This window comes from Musca vetustissima, unplaced genomic scaffold, assembly GCF_032173495.1.
Source record: "Musca vetustissima isolate MV318-11 ecotype Yass unplaced genomic scaffold, APGP_CSIRO_Mvet_v1 utg15939, whole genome shotgun sequence".
NCBI lineage: Eukaryota > Metazoa > Arthropoda > Insecta > Diptera > Muscidae > Musca > Musca vetustissima.
The window spans coordinates 277,557-296,665 of record NW_026882780.1 but is presented as its reverse complement, the minus strand read 5'-3'; the positions used below and the strand labels follow the sequence as shown (position 1 = coordinate 296,665).

Here is a 19,109-nt window from a genome sequence, read left to right as displayed (position 1 = left end):
GCGGAAAACACGGTAATGCTGATGCCCTGTCTCGTCGGCCATGCAAAGTAGAATGCAGGCACTGCTCAAAGGCTGAGAATAAAGAGAATATCGTTGATGTCCGACTATTGCAGTTTGAGTCGGGTGAACAACGAAGTTTGAGTCGACGGAACAACGAAGAGATCCCATTCGGGGCAAAGTAATTTCGGGCATAGAAACGGGCAAGCGACCTAGTCGCAAAGAAGTTACCTCCGAAAGCCCTCTTTTAAAATCCTATTGGGCCCAGTGGGACAGTCTACTTATAATAGATGGTTGCCTATATCGCAAATGGGAAAGTGAGGACGGTAAATCTCACCGGAACTTGATCGTCGTCCCAGACTCCAAAATAAGAGATGTCTTGTTGGAGTTTCACGATGGGCCAAGTGGAGGTCATCTTGGCATAGCAAAAACCGCTGAAAAGGTAAAGCAGAGATTCTACTGGATCGGCTGTCAAAAATCCATTGCCGACTGGATCGCCAATTGTGAAAGGTGCATAAGAGCTAAAGGTCCAACACGAAAGAGTCGAAGCTACATGCAGCAGTATAATTCAGGAGCCCCTTTTGAAAGAATCGCAATGGATGTAGCTGGACCGTTCCCAACAAGCGAGATTTAGGCAAAATTTTTGTCGTTCCAAATAGATCCACAACAATTCAAACTCTAATAAAAGTTCCCGGACAATAAAATAAAAGTTGCTTCGACAAACAGTTGAACTCTGCACCTGTCCCTTTGCGAAATCGGTGTGTTGCACCATAAAATCTAATAAAATTTGGAACTGACGTTACTAAGTCTGTAACTTTTTGGCTTTTCCATAAAATAATTAACAGTATAGATATAAATAAAACCTTTAATTTTGCTTACTTACATGTTTGACATGCGCTCTCGTGTTACAGAGTGCGGTGCTGCAACATTTGCGTAAAGTAGATGCGAAAGAAGATACAAAAACGAATTAGAGAGTACCAATTACGCGATGCGATACAATTTTTCTTACGCATCGCAATACAGAGTAACCCCCTTATCTGCATGTGGAAGTAGCAATGCTTCAGATCCATACAGCAGTACGGGTAGTATCAGCGTCTTGTAGAGTGTGATTTTGGTCTGGCGAGAGGTGGCCTTGTTTCTGAATTGCTTATTTAGAAGATAGTAGCATCTGTTGGCTAACACTATCTTTCTCCGTACCTCAAAATTTATGTAATTTGTTTTGTTTATGGCGGTACTGAGGTGAAATCTTTGGCTACCTAACTGGGAAAAATTAATAACTTTAAAAAGTATGTATGTATATAGAACATTGAAAATTGACACATGCAAAGTAGAATGCAGGCACTGCTCAAAGGCTGAGAATAAAGAGAATATCGTTGATGTCCGACTATTGCAGTTTGAGTCGGGTGAACAACGAAGTTTGAGTCGACGGAACAACGAAGAGATCCCATTCGGGGCAAAGTAATTTCGGGCATAGAAACGGGCAAGCGACCTAGTCGCAAAGAAGTTACCTCCGAAAGCCCTCTTTTAAAATCCTATTGGGCCCAGTGGGACAGTCTACTTATAATAGATGGTTGCCTATATCGCAAATGGGAAAGTGAGGACGGTAAATCTCACCGGAACTTGATCGTCGTCCCAGACTCCAAAATAAGAGATGTCTTGTTGGAGTTTCACGATGGGCCAAGTGGAGGTCATCTTGGCATAGCAAAAACCGCTGAAAAGGTAAAGCAGAGATTCTACTGGATCGGCTGTCAAAAATCCATTGCCGACTGGATCGCCAATTGTGAAAGGTGCATAAGAGCTAAAGGTCCAACACGAAAGAGTCGAAGCTACATGCAGCAGTATAATTCAGGAGCCCCTTTTGAAAGAATCGCAATGGATGTAGCTGGACCGTTCCCAACAAGCGACTCTGGATACCGGTATGTCTTAGTGGTCATGGATTACTTCAGCAAATGGCCAGAGGTTTATGCTATCCCAAATCAAGAAGCCAGGACAATTGTGGATGTTTTCAGCAAAAATTGGATTTGTCGCTATGGTGTTCCATCGGAGGTTCATTCCGATCAAGGTAGGAATTTTGAATCAGCGATCTTCAAGGAAATGTGTGACTCCTTCGGAATCAAGAAAACCAGAACGACGCCCCTACATCCACAATCAGATGGCATGGTGGAAAGATTCAATCGCACCCTGGAAGAACATCTACGGAAAGTGGTGGACAGTGGCCAACGAGACTGGGATGAGCATATTCCCAAGTTTTTACTGGCTTATAGATCGGCCATTCATGATTCCACATCCCGGACCCCAGCCAAAGTTCTGTTCGGAAATGAATGAAAGCTACCTGGCGATTTGATATTCGGTGCTACCCCAAACGACGATGTGAACCAAGATGAAGACAGTCAAAACTTTTTTAGTAAAGTCCACGATGCAGTCCGACATCGAATAAAAATGGTTAGCAGCCGCATGAAGGCAAGGTACGATCGAGCGGCAAATACCGATGGGTTTCAAGAAGGGCAACTGGTACTATTGTTCAACCCACAACGAACGAAAGGACTATGCCCCAAATTGCAAACGCACTGGGAAGGACCCTACAAGATTGTCACGAAAATAAATGATGTGGTTTATCGCATCCAGAGGAGCGACAGTCCCAGGTCGAAGATGAAAGTTGTACATTTGGAGCGGCTGGCCCCCTACGGAACGGGAACTGTGCCTATTCGGGACGAACAGGCTTAAGCGGGGGGCAATGTTACGAATATAACTTTAGATTTAAGTTAATTTAGATGATTTCCGTTAATTTAAGAATTTGAATTGTAACGTAAATTTCTACTACGCAGTTTATTCGAATAACTTCACAACAACAACTACTGTATAGATTTTTCTACATCCTTCCATTTCCTCTTTTATTTTCTATTTTGTTATTGACGTACAGTTCTTGTTAAACGTCATCATTGATGATCGCTTAATTCCTCTTTCTTTGTTACCCCCTCGCCTGTATATGTGTTGTTGTTATTGTTTACTCACTGTAAGGTTGTATGTGTTTGTTGCATTTGTAGATTGTTCGTAATCTAGGTGGAGGAGGCTCATATAAATAGGGGAAATGGAAAGGCAGTCAGTTAGTTGTGAATCAGATCGCGAATAAAAACCGTCAAGTAACGTAAAGCTGTAAAGTAACGTGCAAAGTAAAGTTGTGTGAATAAAATCATTGTAATAATCGTAATCAGAAAGAACCCGCGTTTTATTTAGTACGAACTGTGCTGGGAAATAAAACAACGTCTACACGGGATTAAGTAAAACCCAAGAACGTAACAATACTTTTAAGTGAGAATAATTTGATACAATTTAGAAATAGTGCTAAATATGTCATTGGGGTGCTATTGTATTTTTGACTTCCAAATAGTGCTAAAATTAGTACAATTGTACCAACTTTTGCATCCCTGCGTCTGATTATGCCAATTTCCGGGAATAGATGTTACAATGATTCATTCGCCATCGATATTCTCCGTCGACACATATCGGCTCGTATACCTTTCGGAGAATCTTTCTCTCAAACACTCCAAGAGCTGCCCTGGAGGTTACTCTGTAGTGCGTTGCGAAAGGAAGTGCGATGTGAAACCTAAATGCGTTAAGAGTACAATTTGGTACTCTGTATCACTAACGCAAACGCATTCACAAAATAAATCGAAAATAAGGCAACACCGGCACCAAAAAGTAAACAATAACGAAGAATGACAAAAGGAAACGTCAAAAATTTTAAATAAAAACATATTTTTGAACGGTACGAGTGTTTTTTTTATAAATAATTATAGATTCGGTGGCGTAATGGTTAGAAGAAATGAAAATGATTAACGAATTCAAAAAACAATTTTAAGAGATCGGCGAAATATACTCTTTATGAGACAATCGTTTTCAAATATTTAATTTTTTATAGATTTAGGCAAAATTTTTGTCGTTCCAAATAGATCCACAACAATTCAAACTCTAATAAAAGTTCCCGGACAATAAAATAAAAGTTGCTTCGACAAACAGTTGAACTCTGCACCTGTCCCTTTGCGAAATCGGTGTGTTGCACCATAAAATCTAATAAAATTTGGAACTGACGTTACTGAGTCTGTAACTTTTTGGCTTTTCCATAAAATAATTAACAGTTTAGATATAAATAAAACCTTTAATTTTGCTTACTTACATGTTTGACATGCGCTCTCGTATTACAGAGTGCGGTGCTGCAACATTTGCGTAAAGTAGATGCGAAAGGAGATACAAAAACGAATTAGAGAGTACCAATTACGCGATGCGATACAATTTTTCTTACGCATCGCAATACAGAGTAACCCCCTTATCTGCATGTGGAAGTAGCAATGCTTCAGATCCATACAGCAGTACGGGTAGTATCAGCGTCTTGTAGAGTGTGATTTTGGTCTGGCGAGAGGTGGCCTTGTTTCTGAATTGCTTATTTAGAAGATAGTAGCATCTGTTGGCTAACACTATCTTTCTCCGTACCTCAAAATTTATGTAATTTGTTTTGTTTATTATTGTTTTAAATTAATAACTTTAAAAAGTATGTATGTATATAGAACATTGAAAATTGACACATATGTTGCTCATGTATATAGGTATTATCCTGACGAATATAATTTATATAGATCCACGTTTTGATAAAGCCCCCATCCTTTTGATGATCATTCACTTAAAATTGCAATGAACTGAAAAAAGACAAATAAAGGCAGATACAAATTTAGGAGTAGCTAATTCGGAGTGTGTATTCTAAAATGAAAATAGCTCAAATGGTGGGTAAGGCAGAGCATATGAGTTGGAGCTTATACAAAATTATATTAAAGGGAAAAATTACATATACAGAGTTTTTTTTTAGACATTTGGGTATGTTCTGGAATACACCGTGTGTTTTTACACCTCACACATGCACTTCACCTCAAAAGTTACCTGCTGTTCTGCTTCTCACGTGATTTGAAATTTTAAAACTTCTGCACAACAAAAGTCAACATGGTGCTTTGCAGAAGTAGTGTTGCAATACACTGCGTAGCATAACTATAGACGCACCTTTAATCCAATTGGTATGTTAGTTGACAAATAAAATGGACCCATTAAGTTATTGTTCACAATAAAATGATCAAAAACACATATTATTCAACAAAAATAAATTATTTAATCTTTATGGTTTCGCCTAATTCAGAACTTTCAAACTTATAGCTATAGACCCACTTTTGCGAAATTATATAAATTTATGATTAAAAACATAAATAAAATAACTTTAATCAATAATGGGTATGGCCTTCCTTATTATAAATAAGTTCAAAAATTTCTTCCATCACACTGTCGATCAAAATGTTTCGCAAATCTTCATCGATTGATCGCCATTCATCGATAATCACTTCTTGGAGGTAAAATACAGTTTGGTATTGGTGGTTTTCTGCATAGGCACGACGAGTCAAGATTCCACATATGTTCTCGATCAGATTCTGGCCGAAAATTTTAATATTTTTTGATTTTAATCATACTTGAGTATTGCTACTTTTATGAACTGACGCGTTGTCCTGCTGAAAAATGTGTCCTTCATTGTTGCTGCTTTCCCAAAATGGCAATAATTTGTTTCCAAGACTTGAACGTACTCCGACAACTAAGAAATATCAAATCAAGCATTTAGTGGCTATAAAACAAATTATTCGAAGATGTTGAAGCGATAGATATATAAATTTGATAGATTTTCATTCATGTTTTTATACCCTTCACCACACTGTGGTAAAGGGTATTATGTCTTTGTACATATGTTTGTAACAGGTAAAAGGGTCTATCTCGATTGACCCATGATTCCTTTTGAGAATATGCATAGAATCACAAAGTACAGGTCGCATTTATGATCCGATTTGAATGAAATTTGACACATATCACTTATTTGGCCCTAGGACGAACCCTATTGAAGTTGGAGAAAATCGGTTCAGTCCGATTTTATGTAAATGGAGCACCTTGCTGCCCCCATTTGTCCGATTGAGACAAAATTTTGCACAGAGTATTGAATTAGGCCCAGATTGATGTATGCGAAGTTTTTTTGAAATCGGTTTAGATCTAGATATAGCTTCCATATATAGTTTCGTCTGATTTTAAGTAATTGGTGCACCAAACTCTCAATAGTTGTCCGATTGATACACAATTTTACACAGAGTATTTAATTAGGCCCAGATTGATGAATGTCAAGTTTTGTTGGAATCGGTTCAGATTTAGATATGGCTCCCATATATAGTTTCGTCCGATTTTATATAAATGGAGCACCAAAGAGTCAAAGGCACAACATTTTGCACAGCGTAAAAAGTCCAAATTTATGTTTGCGAAGTTTTGTTGAAATCTGTTCAGATTTAGATATAGCTCCCATATATTGTTTCCTCCGATTTTATGTAAATGGTGCACCATATTATAGATGTTTGTCCGATTGAAACAAAATTTTGCACAGAGTACTGAATTAGGTTTATATTGATGCGTGTCAAGTTTTGAATTGGATTTTGGGTGGAGATAAATTTTAGATAGTCCATTTATATATAGATATTTTACGAATTGTGCTCGATGATTGTCATTAAATTTTTTATAAATTTCAGATTGGTACCCAAAGTGGCGAAGGTTAAAATATAGTCGGCCTCGTCCGATTTTTGAACTTTCCTTACTGGTTCAATTTTATCTGCTCTGCAATTTGCACAAACTTTGCTAGGATGTCTTGTATTGCAAATGGGATATATTGGACAACGCTTTGTTGTTAAGCCCCCCATATAACGGTACCCGCCAATATTCGGTATTTTGGTTTTTCAACAAATTTGGATATAATTTTGTATTTTGATTATTAATATTGACTCAAGCTTCAGGATAGCCTCATACAACTGTACCCCACAATATTCGGTATTATTGACATCCAATGCAAAATAAAATATTGTGACATTTTTTTATTATTATCAAAATAATATTTAAATTTCTCTTTATTTTAAATTGGAAAAAAGAAGAAATGTGTATAAGTAGAGTAGAGTAAATCCAAAGAATATCAAATAACATAAAATATGTTTTTTTTTAACTTAGAAATTAAAATTAGGCGAAAAAATGAAAGATTTTTACAAAATCCAGAAACAAAGATAACTTAAAGATAAATTTCACAATATATATTTATGTATGTATATGTATATATATTTACTACCGAAAGAAAATCAATTAAAAATTAAAACAGCTAATGAAAATTTAAGTGTATAAGCCAACAAAAAGAAAACAAAAAATATATATAACCACATGGAGATGATTTTAAATTGAAATTATTAAAACTTATGAAATTTTGTTTAATTTTTGTATTGCAGTTTTTCTTTTCTTTTGTATATTATACGAATATTAAAATTACATAACTTAATTAATTAAATAATAATAAAAAATAAATATGTATATATAAAAAGTAGAGGGGAGGAAAAATTAATATTGAGTTTTGTTTTCCATTGTTAGTGTTTTTGTTGTTGTTGAAATTGGCAACGCTGTTGTCCAAAGTGAATGAAAATGATTTGAATGCTTCTCTTATTGTGAATGAAGGATGCTATTGGGAATGAAACTAACGAGGGTGTAATAAATAAAGACACACAGCCACACTGTATGCTACCGAGTGGTGGTGAAATGGACAAGGATGCCTGGGGGAATGTATGTATGCATGGAGAATGTGTGAGAGCTGGCAAGTTGATAATGCAGCACGACGACAAGTAGTTGTGTTTTTTTTGTAATAAAGTGTAGAAATTTTTGTTATCATTATAAAACTTGAATAAACAATATATGTAATAAATATTTTTGTTGTTGTTATAATTAAATGATTGCTTTACACTAATAATTCTGATAAATATTTTTATGTTTGTTCTTGGGATAAAAATTAAAGATCATTTTTTGTTTTTGTTCTCATAGGAGTGCTGAGGACTGTCGGTGAAGGTTTTACGGATTGGCGCCCAACAAACCTTGTTCGACTTTCCACAGCTACTTCCTAATTACAAAAATTTGTTGGGATTTCCATTTTTTGTTTGTTCTGTCTGTCCACTAAAACTAGTTCAGGTTCTAGAGCCTAACAATTAAATATTCCATAAAAAATAAATAACTACGATTATTTAAATAGTAAAACTGGTATTTAAATAAATCAATAAAATATTAATATTAATAATAATCATAAAAAACAAATGCACAAAATAAACAAAATCACGTTCGCAATGCCTTGTGTGCGAAAACGACTCCGGAAATGAGACTTCGTTGTGAGGCACTCCGAACGCTCTCTTTTCTCTTTATTTATTTTTAGTTTTCATCACTGCAATGCCAATGTCTTCCATCCCGCCGAAACAGAGAGCGATAGGGAAGACCGAGCTTCGAGATCACATTGTACTCAATCGGCATTTCTAATCTCATTGAGCGCCCGATTTGTTTGTTGTCTCTCCAAAGCGGGCGTTGTACTCTCGTTGGCATCCAACATCTCCATTTTGAAAACTTTACTCTTGAGGCCACACAAAATCTCAGCTGTGGCTATACTCTTGACGGCGCTCAGATCCAATTGCAAGTGATTGTTGTTGTTGTCCTCCTCACTCTCATCGGTGTGATGATGCGAATGTTGTTCCTGCTGCTGCTGATGATGGTGGTGGTGTTGTGGTGATTCAGCTTGTGGAGTGGGTGTGGCGGCCAGTGGTGGTGTTACCGTTGTTTGTGGTGGTGATGTCTGTTTCTGGCTTCTATCGGCTCCGGTATGACGTTGATAATCCAATTTCTTGCTGTGCTCCACATTACGATTGATGGCATTGATAAGGGCTAGATTCTTCAGATTGCTATTGTTGTTGTCGTCCAAGTCCACAATTTCCTGTTTCGTTGTGTTATTGTTGTTAATGTCGTCTTCGTCGGGTATGTGTGTTGTTGGCACGTCATCATGTGTATTGATGCCCACATCTGATTCTGAAGTTAGATCAACGTCCATGTGTTCCGTTTCCACTACACTGTCACTGGATTCACTGGTTCTCTTGGTCAGGTTCTCGCTGCTCTTGTGATATTGTTCGTGAGAGTTATTTTGGACTAAGTTCAAGGCTTCCTCTTCGTCGTCATGGTGATTCGTGCTGTGATTGTTGTTGTTGGCATTCTCGTTATGTGTCTGTTCCATTTCCATTTGTTTCTGTTGCTGTTCATGTTCCTGTTGTTGCTGCTGCTGTTGTTGATTGGCCTTCAAGTGATTTTCCATTAGACGTATTTTGAAATTATTATGCGACTGTGGTAACGCAACCGGTCCTGCGTGGCTCTCTTGTATGGTCACCTCGGGATTGTTGTTGGCATCATGCTGCTGTTCCATTCCATAACGTTCGTATTCCTTGTGTCGCTTCTCGTTCAACTCGTCATTGTAGTGCATCAGGATTTTACGCTTTGCCAAATATTTGTGCTGTTTGCGGGCCGAGTCCATCAGGTGTTTCTTGCTGGCTGCCTGCAAAATATTAAAATTGTCCTGTTGTCCAGCAGTCTCCCCAATGTTATTACTCTGTGTGGGGACATGATTGTAGTTGGTGGTAAGGGTATTATTGTTGTTACGACTGATATTCTTCATGAAAGTTTCAGTCAGGGATGCCTTCGACTTGATGTGATCACGGAAGCTGGGGAACGATGCCGGCGATGGTATGGGTGAATTGCGTCCATTGTTGAGGCTGCTGGCAAGACCGTTCAATGCGTGTGGAGAGTCCAAGAGAGTTTTGCGGGGTTCAAAGCCCTGGCCAGTAATGTTTACACTGTGTGTGCCGCGTTCAAAGTGGCATTCCGTGGAATCGGTATTGCTTGTCGAGCTGCTGTCCTTGTTGTCATCGTCCATGTTTTTCTGCATTGGAGAAAAGAGAAGGGGGTAGGAGATTATAATCATGGACAACTGGAGGATAATTTCGAGAAAAATTGAAATTTTATTTATTAAAATTGGCGCCCAATAATATATCTTTCAGGAAAACAATTTTTTTTTTTTTGACAAAGTGTCATACAATGGCGCCCAATCGGGCCTAAGTTTTTTAAGAAAACCACTATTCCAATGTGGCGCCCAAAAATACGCAAAATTGTTTTTAGAAGCAGAACTGTTACAAAATAAAACTACTTTAAGTGACGCCCAATAGTAGACCTTGCGTGGCAAAATGGCGCCCAATCATATGAATATGCCCGAACCAAAATGCTGATATAAAAAACTGTTCTTTTTTAAATCCGTACGAGTTAAACGTCAACTTACTTCTGTGTGTAAACCTTTGATTTTCATAACTTCGGCCACCTTTAAAAATACCGGTAAATCTTCATATTTGACATTGACCTAAAAGAGAAAAAAAAAACAATTAAATCCCCGTTCAAAATTTCAAACCATTTATCACCTCCTCACCTGACCACTGTACATGAAATCCAACAGACCAGCCATGTGGCTAGCCTCAACGTCAGCCATCAACAGAATCGGATGACTTGAGGGATTTTCCAAAAAGATCTGTTGGAAATAGGGGCTACAAACGGACAACACCAATTTGTGGGCCTTGAAAATCTTGCCGCCCGCCGCAATGGTGACATCGACCATTTTCTCATCCTTTTGCAGTGAATGGAAACCACGACACATATTACCATGGAAGTTATTCCATGAGAGCAGGTACTGATCGATGGTATTGGGATCGGTAAATGGTTGTTGGGAATGTTTCTGCTGCTGTTGTTGCAATTGTTGTTGAGCGGCCTGATGTTGAGCGGATTGCAACTGTATCTGTTGAGCGGTGGTGGTTGTGGGTGTCGACGGTGATGGTGTGGGTGGTGACGACTGACGAGCAGCATGCACGGTTTGATGATGCAGTTGGGCATTGGGTGATGTCTGTGGGGTACTGTGTGGAGATGCAGAGTGATGCAATTGCAGCTCACGACGCCTTTGTTGTTCCTGTTGCAAGTGTTGTTGGGCAGCAGCCTGTTGCTGTTGGACTTGCTGTTGTTGTTGGGCAGCAGCCTGTTGTTGCTGCTGCTGTTGCTGTTGATGATGATGCAACATGTTTTGTTGTTGTTGCTGTAAGGCTGCATGCAAACTAGTGGGAGTTGGTGGTGGTGGAGGCAGCTGTCCAGACTCCTCCATCAATTGAACGTGATGCTGTTGAGCGGCTTGATGAGCAGCTGCAGCAGCGGCGGCGACAGCCTGTTGATGTTGTTGTATAAAACGTTGCTGCTGCACAGCTTGTTGTTGGGCAGCGGCCTGCTGTTGCTGCTGATGATGTTGACGTGCCTGTTGTTTCAACTTGGCCAAATTCTCTTGAGCCTCCTGCTCGCGTTGCCTAATGAATTCATCTTTAATTTTATATTGTTGCATACTCAGATCATCGCAGCTCTTGGACAATTTTATAGCTTCACTGTTGTTGAATTTGTTGTTGGCCAACATGGGTTTAACGTCGTACTTGTAATCACCCATTGCAGCAAATTTGGCAGCCCGTTCCTTTTGACGGCGCATCAGCTCTTCAATGTTCATATATGCTCCCGATGTGGCAGCAGCAATGGCCGAAGCTATGATGGGATCATCTTCAAAGACACTATCGTCGATGGTTTCCTTAAGGGTTTTTGTGGACGAGAATAGACGCAATGAGGGATCATTGACCTGATCGCTGAAATACACATCCATCAGGGTAAAGAAAGGCCATTCACGTCGTTTGGGTTCTTCGGACATTTTAATAGCCTAGCCATGAGATGATGAGGAAATAGAAAACAGTGAACGAAAAAAGAAGACAGAAAAATAAAATAAATTAATTTTTTTCAAGTTCTCAAAGCAAATAGGTGCTGTATTCGAATGACTACTGACCTTGTATTCCTGTAGGAGATTATTCCATTTCTTAATTATTTTTGATAGTGGCAATGGTACATTTAATTCACGTTCCACGACACTAAAGGGATTAGCGGCAGCATTCACATGAAATTATAGAAGAAGAAGAAAAAATAATGGATGTGGGTGGGTGTGTATGTGTGAAATGGAGTGGGGGTAAGTATTTCAGGATTAGTAGAAACATTTCAAGTTTTGTGTTCATTATGAGGATGTGTGTTGGTTATAGTATAACCTCACATTTGTGTGGTGTTCGTTAATTCCTTTTGTGAATGCTTTTGCTTTATTGTGAATGCCATGTTTTGTATTTCAATGTTGGCAACACATGCAATAGAACAAAAGTTTTGCACTAGATGGCGATGTTATGTTTTTTTTTATGTTAATGTTTGCTTTTGGCGATCGATTTATGTCAATTGATGGTGGAGTTTATTTTTTATTTTAATTATCTTTTATGCAATTTATTGTTAAATTAGATTGAAATTCATAATATTATTTTTTATTTATCCCCTGTTCCTCCAGAATAAAAATAATCGATAATCGTAACATTTTTTAAGACGATTTCCTGATCTATTTTTATTAAGGCTTCGGGAGTATTTTAAGTTTATGTGAAATATAAGTTTGTTGTTGTTGCTTTTAGAATGATTTTCTTTGGTTTGTTGTTGTTACTGTTATTCCTTTCTATACTTACGCCCATGCATATTTGGAGGCATTACGTTTGCCTGTAAATAATGGTGAAAGTTCAGCACGTAATCTGATTAACGATTTTACTTTTTCGGCTTCCCCTAAAAATATAAAAAATGAGAGAATAAAAAAAATTAGTAAAATATGGAATATAATTAATATAAATACTTAAATATAAATAGATATACATAATTGCAATTTGGGGGTATGTTTTTAAAAATAAAACAGCATATATCAGTGAAATAATCGAGGAATTTGTTGACCAAATGTTTAAATATTGCATCTTCAGTTTTAATAGATCGAAGATGTAGCAGAGCATCTTAGAGATTAATTTCGATGATAATTCGACTAGTGGGAAATCTGATTGCCTTCAAAGATACGGATGGAACTTTAACTAACTATTCTCGTAAATAAGTTACGCACTGGCAAATTGGCGCCCAATAGTAGGCCTTTCTTAAGAGCACTTTCTGTGACAAAGTTGCGCAATATTAATTATGAGGTAAAACAATTATTTACCCAATAATGGGTAATTAATAAAAACGTATTTAGGATAAAGTGGCGCCCAGTTATTAAGAATAGTCAAAATATAATAGGGATAATTATAGATAAATTCGACTGTGTTGAAAGTACCAGATGGGATTAAATTATTGACGAGGCAAAATTAGCCCATACGGCAACAATGCTGATACGCTGGAAGGTAAAATTCAAAGAAAATTTATGATTCCATGGCAAAATTTACCGGGTGATTTTAAAACTGGAGATTTATTATACAAATGGCACTTAATAGTGCAAATTGGTATTGAATTGGCGACTAATCGTGGGAAATGGCTAATTTAGGATGCCCAGAAAAATACCAACTATATTGATTTCCAATTTTATGATGCCCAGAAAAATATATAATTTGGGATGCCAAAACTACGACCGTTAGCGAAATGCGACCCAGTAGAATGTGACCCAGTGAACATAAAGGAACATTAAAGAATATCTTGAAGGGATATGTCGCCAATAAAAGACCATTTAGGAAGGTATAACTGAAAGCTATTGTGGGCACAAATTATGCTTTTGGGATACAAATTGTGGACATTAGACAAAAAATATAAAAAATTTTAAAAACCTCCGTTTCGACTTGTTGTGTGCTCACGTCCGTTTTTTATTTATTTTGAATAGATAAATAATTAAAAAATAAGATAACTTGTAATTAATTATTGGGCGCCATTTGTAAACATTGCTCTAATTTGACATATCATAGAATTTTTATTATGGTCTGGAACGAATAACTTTTCCCAGGAGGAGATATCTAGAAAAAACAAAGGTCTGGAAAAATACTGTGGCAGTCTACTGAGATTAATCCCCTAAAATAATCTTGCAATATTTTTCACTCAAAAATGTATTTATTTATTTATTGTATTTTGAGAAAATGTTACTTCTTTGATCAAGTGTTTAAATATGTTACAAAATTTAATAAAAAATAAGAGGCCATAAAATTGACAATTGGGCGCCATTTGCAGATATTGTTGTAATTTGATGTATCATCACCCAATTTTTTTTTTTAATTGAGATCTTTCACCCCCCTTTACTATGGTCATTTCCTAAAGACTGAAGTGATGAACAAAGAATGGTCGTAATATGTCTATGACCATTCATAATTGCAGACTCGACAATTGTATTGATGCCTCTAAAAATACATAAAAAGCTTTTGAATATATGTAGGTAATACATAAAGCCGTCTATTCTTAAATTTCTAAAACGTATGATGGATGAAGTGAATTAATCATACGCCCTTAAGAAAATAATTAATATTAATTATACGCCACAAATACATAAAAATAAATTAAAAAATAAATAAATTAAATGTATATATTTAATTAAATATTTAAGACTCTAAGTATTAATTATGATTTCGAATAAAAATTTGAAATCAAAAAATTTGATTACATAAACCATAATGTGATTATTATTTTTTGTTGCTGCTGTTGTAACATTTTTTTTAATGATTGAAATTAAGTATTTCATCTTTTTCAATAACGGTTATTTTTCTTCATCGTTGGTAAACATAAAAAATTCAATTTCATATTTTTTTGTTTCTTTTTTTTATTTATCTGACAGAGAGTTCAAGATCCGGTATTGCAAAAAGATTGACGATTTCTTGTTATTATTATTGGTGTGTACAATAGTAAAAATATGTTATTTTGATGAGTGTTTTGGTTATAAATGTCTATGTGAAGAAAGAAGAAAGAAAACATTCACCCATCATTGTCTCGAAAAAAGATGGATGGATAGATGAGGTAAACAAAAAATCTCAACGTTGGCCCCAAGAAATGGCGATATGTTATCATTCAACTTTAGTGTGATGGTGATGATGAAGACGATGATACTGATAATCATGATCTACAACAATCTGCCAGTATTTCAAATTCAACGCCAGTAGTTTGGTTATTTTTTTCTTCTGTGTGTGTGTGAGACATCGTACCATCCAATCATGTTTTTGTTATTGTTGTTTTTGGGTGGTGATGGTTTTTTTACCACAACTTTTTTTTCGAAAGAAATGTTGAAGAAAGAAGCAAAACCAGAAAAAAATATTTCCGAGACACACACGCGCATAATAATCGCCTTTTCTTCTATACTACTGGCAGGCAGTGGCACGTCGTTCGCCCAGTGTGAAATATAGAAAAAGAAACCAATTCCAGTAACAAAAACTACAACAACAAGATGGCTGGCTGGCTGTCTGTCGGGTTGGTTGGCTAAACAGCAACGTCATGAGCGAAAGTGAAATCTTTTAAGTTTCCATGCTAGTGGTGTTGTTGTTGCTGCTGCTGTTGTTGTATATAGCCGTGTCGGGTTGCTAATGAATTCTTCACAATACCCAAGCTTTAGAGGAGTTATGTATCGGTACTAGTACAAGTATGGAACTGACTTAGCTAGCAAAGCTAGGCAAAATAACTAGATAGCTAGCTAGCTTGTTGGATCAATGGATGGGGATGTACATAACGGGCTTCTGCCTTTTGGTTATATATACAGTAATTTATACGAGTGTGAGTGTGTGTGTTAGTATAGAAATGTCGATATATAATGATCACATATAGTATGCATTCAGATTTTTCTTTCAGTCTTTCGAGGCATTTTGTTTTTGTATCTTTCATTTTTTCGTTTTGTAAATGTGGCCAACAAAGCAATTTCTTGGTAAAAGTTTGTTGTCTGTTGTTGTTGTTTTTTTTTGTAATGGACAGACAGACACAAGATTTTGAATAAAAAACACATAGTCGAAACATAAAACTGAAATCATTCGTGTATAGCTGGTCTGTACATTGAAAACTTCTTTGGTCAGAGTCAGAGTTATGTTTCGCATGAAGTTTTTTTTCGCAAAGTCTGTCGACTTCTTTTCAGATGTTGTTTGTCAAAAAAATGTTTTCGTTGTTGTTGTTGTTGTTGTTGTTAAAGGCCGTTTTGGTCTTCATTTTGGTTTTGTAACTTAATGATCATTATGCTGATGTTGCTGTTGTTGCTGCTGTTGTCTTGTGTAAGCCAGCAATGGCAACAACATTCACTCTTCCATCGTCGCTGCGACTGCTACCATTTTTATCCATTATCATGGCTATGATTATTGTTGCAATTTGTTTCGTTGGTTTTGATTTCGCGATAGTTTATGAATTTTAGAGTTCATTGTAACTCAAGAGTCATTGTGAGGATGCAGTTCAAAGAAATTCATGGCAGAAATAACTTTGAATGTTTGCAACAACAAAAAAGCGGTTTTCTGTATTTAATTACAGTTTTTCTTTTTTTTTAAATAGTTTTCAGATTTTCTTGTGGTGATAAATTGGTTCATGAACTCATAGTCTGAACTGGATGTTTTTTTTTTTTTCATAGAGGAGAGATTTAGAAATAGTAGGCCTGGGAGAATATTGTGACAGGTGTCGGAGTTTCAGCTCCTAAAATATTCTTCCAATTTTCAATAAAGAAAATATTTCTTCTGTTAAATGGCGCCCAATCAGTAGATAATATTTTATTCCTTTGATTTAGTTTATGCAAGTACCAGTTTATTGGAAATTCTAGTACAAATTGGGCGCCATTTCCAAAAACGTTGAGCGCTTTTTATCCGAAAATAAAACTAATAGTTTCTCAATAATTCAGGTTTCACCCATTAAAAAATAATAGAAAAGATTTGCTTTTTCCGCTTAGAAGAGACTTAATTTCGAAACAGGTGACAAATCTCACCAAAATACGTCATGTTTTCAAGTTTTAGTTCCTTCCAAAGCTGGAAATGATGTATTTTGGCGCCCAATTGCAGAATTTTGAGACACTATTAAAATAACTGAGAAACCCCCAATGGCGCCCAACAGATGTTTCTTAAATCATCACGTCATGTAATTCCAACTCTCTAGTGAAGATCTGAATGACTTTTTACATGTGACGCAAGGAGAATAATTCCCAATATAATATATATATGTCTGAGATGAATAATTATTTAATTAATTTATGTACTTAAATAAATGATATGGAAATTAATGGCGCCCAACATACGTTTCATAAACCAGCTCTTCATTTAGTTACTCATTTAGTAACTCCGGAGTGAAGATGTGATTAAATTTGATAGATACTCATTGAAACAAAGGAGAATCATTTCCAAAACTTTATATATTCAGGGTATATATAAATGACGGCTAACACGGGACTGATGTGAAGAATTTATTGTCTATCATATCGTAAGTGAAGTTAACTGTTCGCTAATCAGAAGTAAAACTTCAAATCTGACTACAATTTTCAAATTGTGCGCCATTACGCACAATACCTTCTAAGACGGATGAGGTCTTGGAAGATATGTTTTCAGATAGCGATACAAAACGTTGGACAAACGATTTCCAAAAAGATGGCGCCCAACCTGTTTAAACAAATTATAGGCAGTAAAATAGAAGAGATTTGGTTTTATGATAATCTAACAAAATTCTTATTTAAAATGACACACGAAATTGGCGCTCAACATCTGTTATATAATACAGTTGATAAATTCTAAAAACTTCTTGACAAAATTGTTATTATAAAGGAGGCAAAGGATACATTATACCATTTGAAGAGCATATAGGTGATAGGAAAAATATTTTTCCAAAATTAGGAAAACTCTTACTAAGTAAATCTTTTACTAAAATATAGAAAAAAATGTTTACTAAAAAGTGGCGCCCAACGCTCAGGTATAGGAAGAATGTTTTATAGAAGAATTGTGAACATGGCGCCCAACATTTTAGGTTTATTATAAAAAAAGCATTTAATTAAAAAATATAACAAAGGCAAATGGCGCCCAACATTGTGCCTGCCTTTCACAAAACCACATTTTTTAATTGCAAAATTGTTATTAAATTCTCAATTGACTTTTTTATGATTTGCTATTTTTTAATATGTTATTCCATGATTCATCCAAGGTTATTTACTCCACATTTCAAATCTTTTCATTCCACTTCACTGAAGATTGGAACAGAAAAAATTGCCAAAATAAATTTCTTTTTTTTTTGGCATATCATACTGAGTTATGTAAGTAAATCATAACAAAAGAAAACAAAATTACTTTTATTCATAACACAACAGCAAACTTCCTCTGGTCACATATCACAGCCCCCCTTCCCTGCCCTCCACAAGGTGGTGAAAGATTAAAGATTACTTTTCAGCAAAAAAGCGAACAGACAAAGAAATAGAAACCAAATTTTGGCAAAAAACGATTTTGGAATAATTGTGCAAATTACACATCGATCGATGGATGGATGGTAGACCAATAGAAGTAAAACGAAAAAAAACAATAACATTCATCAATTTAATTTCAAATGAAATAAACCAAACCCACATGAATACATAATCGTGGAATTGAAGACAACAACAAAAAATGCTTTACAATTTGTTGTTTTTTTGCATACAAGTCGTGACAGTGGCGTTGATTATGGGAGTGAAGAAAACCCGAAGAAGCAAGAAGTACCAAAAATAATAAAAATAAACAGACAGACAGACATATTTATAAGTATTCACGTTGTAATGTATGTGAGTGCGTTTTGAACGCATAACACAACCGAGCTGTACTATACTAATTGCGCGTATAGTATCTCTGTGTGAGATGTTGTATAAGTTTAGCACAACGTGTCGTCTGTTTTGTGTGTGTACGTGTGTGTGAGTATATATGTATGTTTGTTTTGTTATTACTATTCGTTGACGTATCTTGGTGTGAATGCGAGCGTGTGTGTGAAAAAATTTCACTTTCTTTTCGACAAGTCTTGATGATTGTCGAGTCGAGTCAAGTCTTATGGCTTATGTCTGTTTGTTGTTGTTGCTGCTGACGAGTTTCTTGTTTATTCCTTCTCTTTTTTTGTTGCCGTTGTTGTTGACTAAGCCCCAGCTACAACATTCCCAAGCAATTAAAATTTATGGCAAAAGAGAAACAAAACTTCTTTCCATTTCTTTCAGCAAAGCTATGATGACAGCGATGGTACGAACCCAAAACCGGCCAGAGAAGAGATAACAACGGCAAGACAGCAGCAACAACAAAACATAAGTGTATTGTAAAAAATAAATATCTTCTTCTTTCGAAGCATGTTTCTTTTGCTGGTATCATGAGCCCACAAAACGTAAA

General features: G+C 36.1%; 1 protein-coding gene across 1 annotated transcript in view; it reads right to left on the bottom strand.

Moving 5' to 3' along the window:
* Window positions 1–8,377: 8,377 nt before the first annotated feature.
* The window catches only part of LOC133329456 (putative uncharacterized protein DDB_G0271606), a 30,773-nt gene continuing 20,041 nt past the window's right edge, over window positions 8,378–19,109 (bottom strand). Inside the window, exons 2-6 of the mRNA XM_061537928.1 lie at window positions 12,513–12,606; window positions 11,807–11,888; window positions 10,373–11,683; window positions 10,229–10,306; window positions 8,378–9,835 (exon numbers count right to left, since the gene is read on the bottom strand). Coding sequence (XP_061393912.1) covers window positions 8,378–9,835; window positions 10,229–10,306; window positions 10,373–11,683; window positions 11,807–11,888; window positions 12,513–12,606 — 3,023 coding nt within the window. The remainder of the gene's footprint in view (window positions 9,836–10,228; window positions 10,307–10,372; window positions 11,684–11,806; window positions 11,889–12,512; window positions 12,607–19,109) is intronic.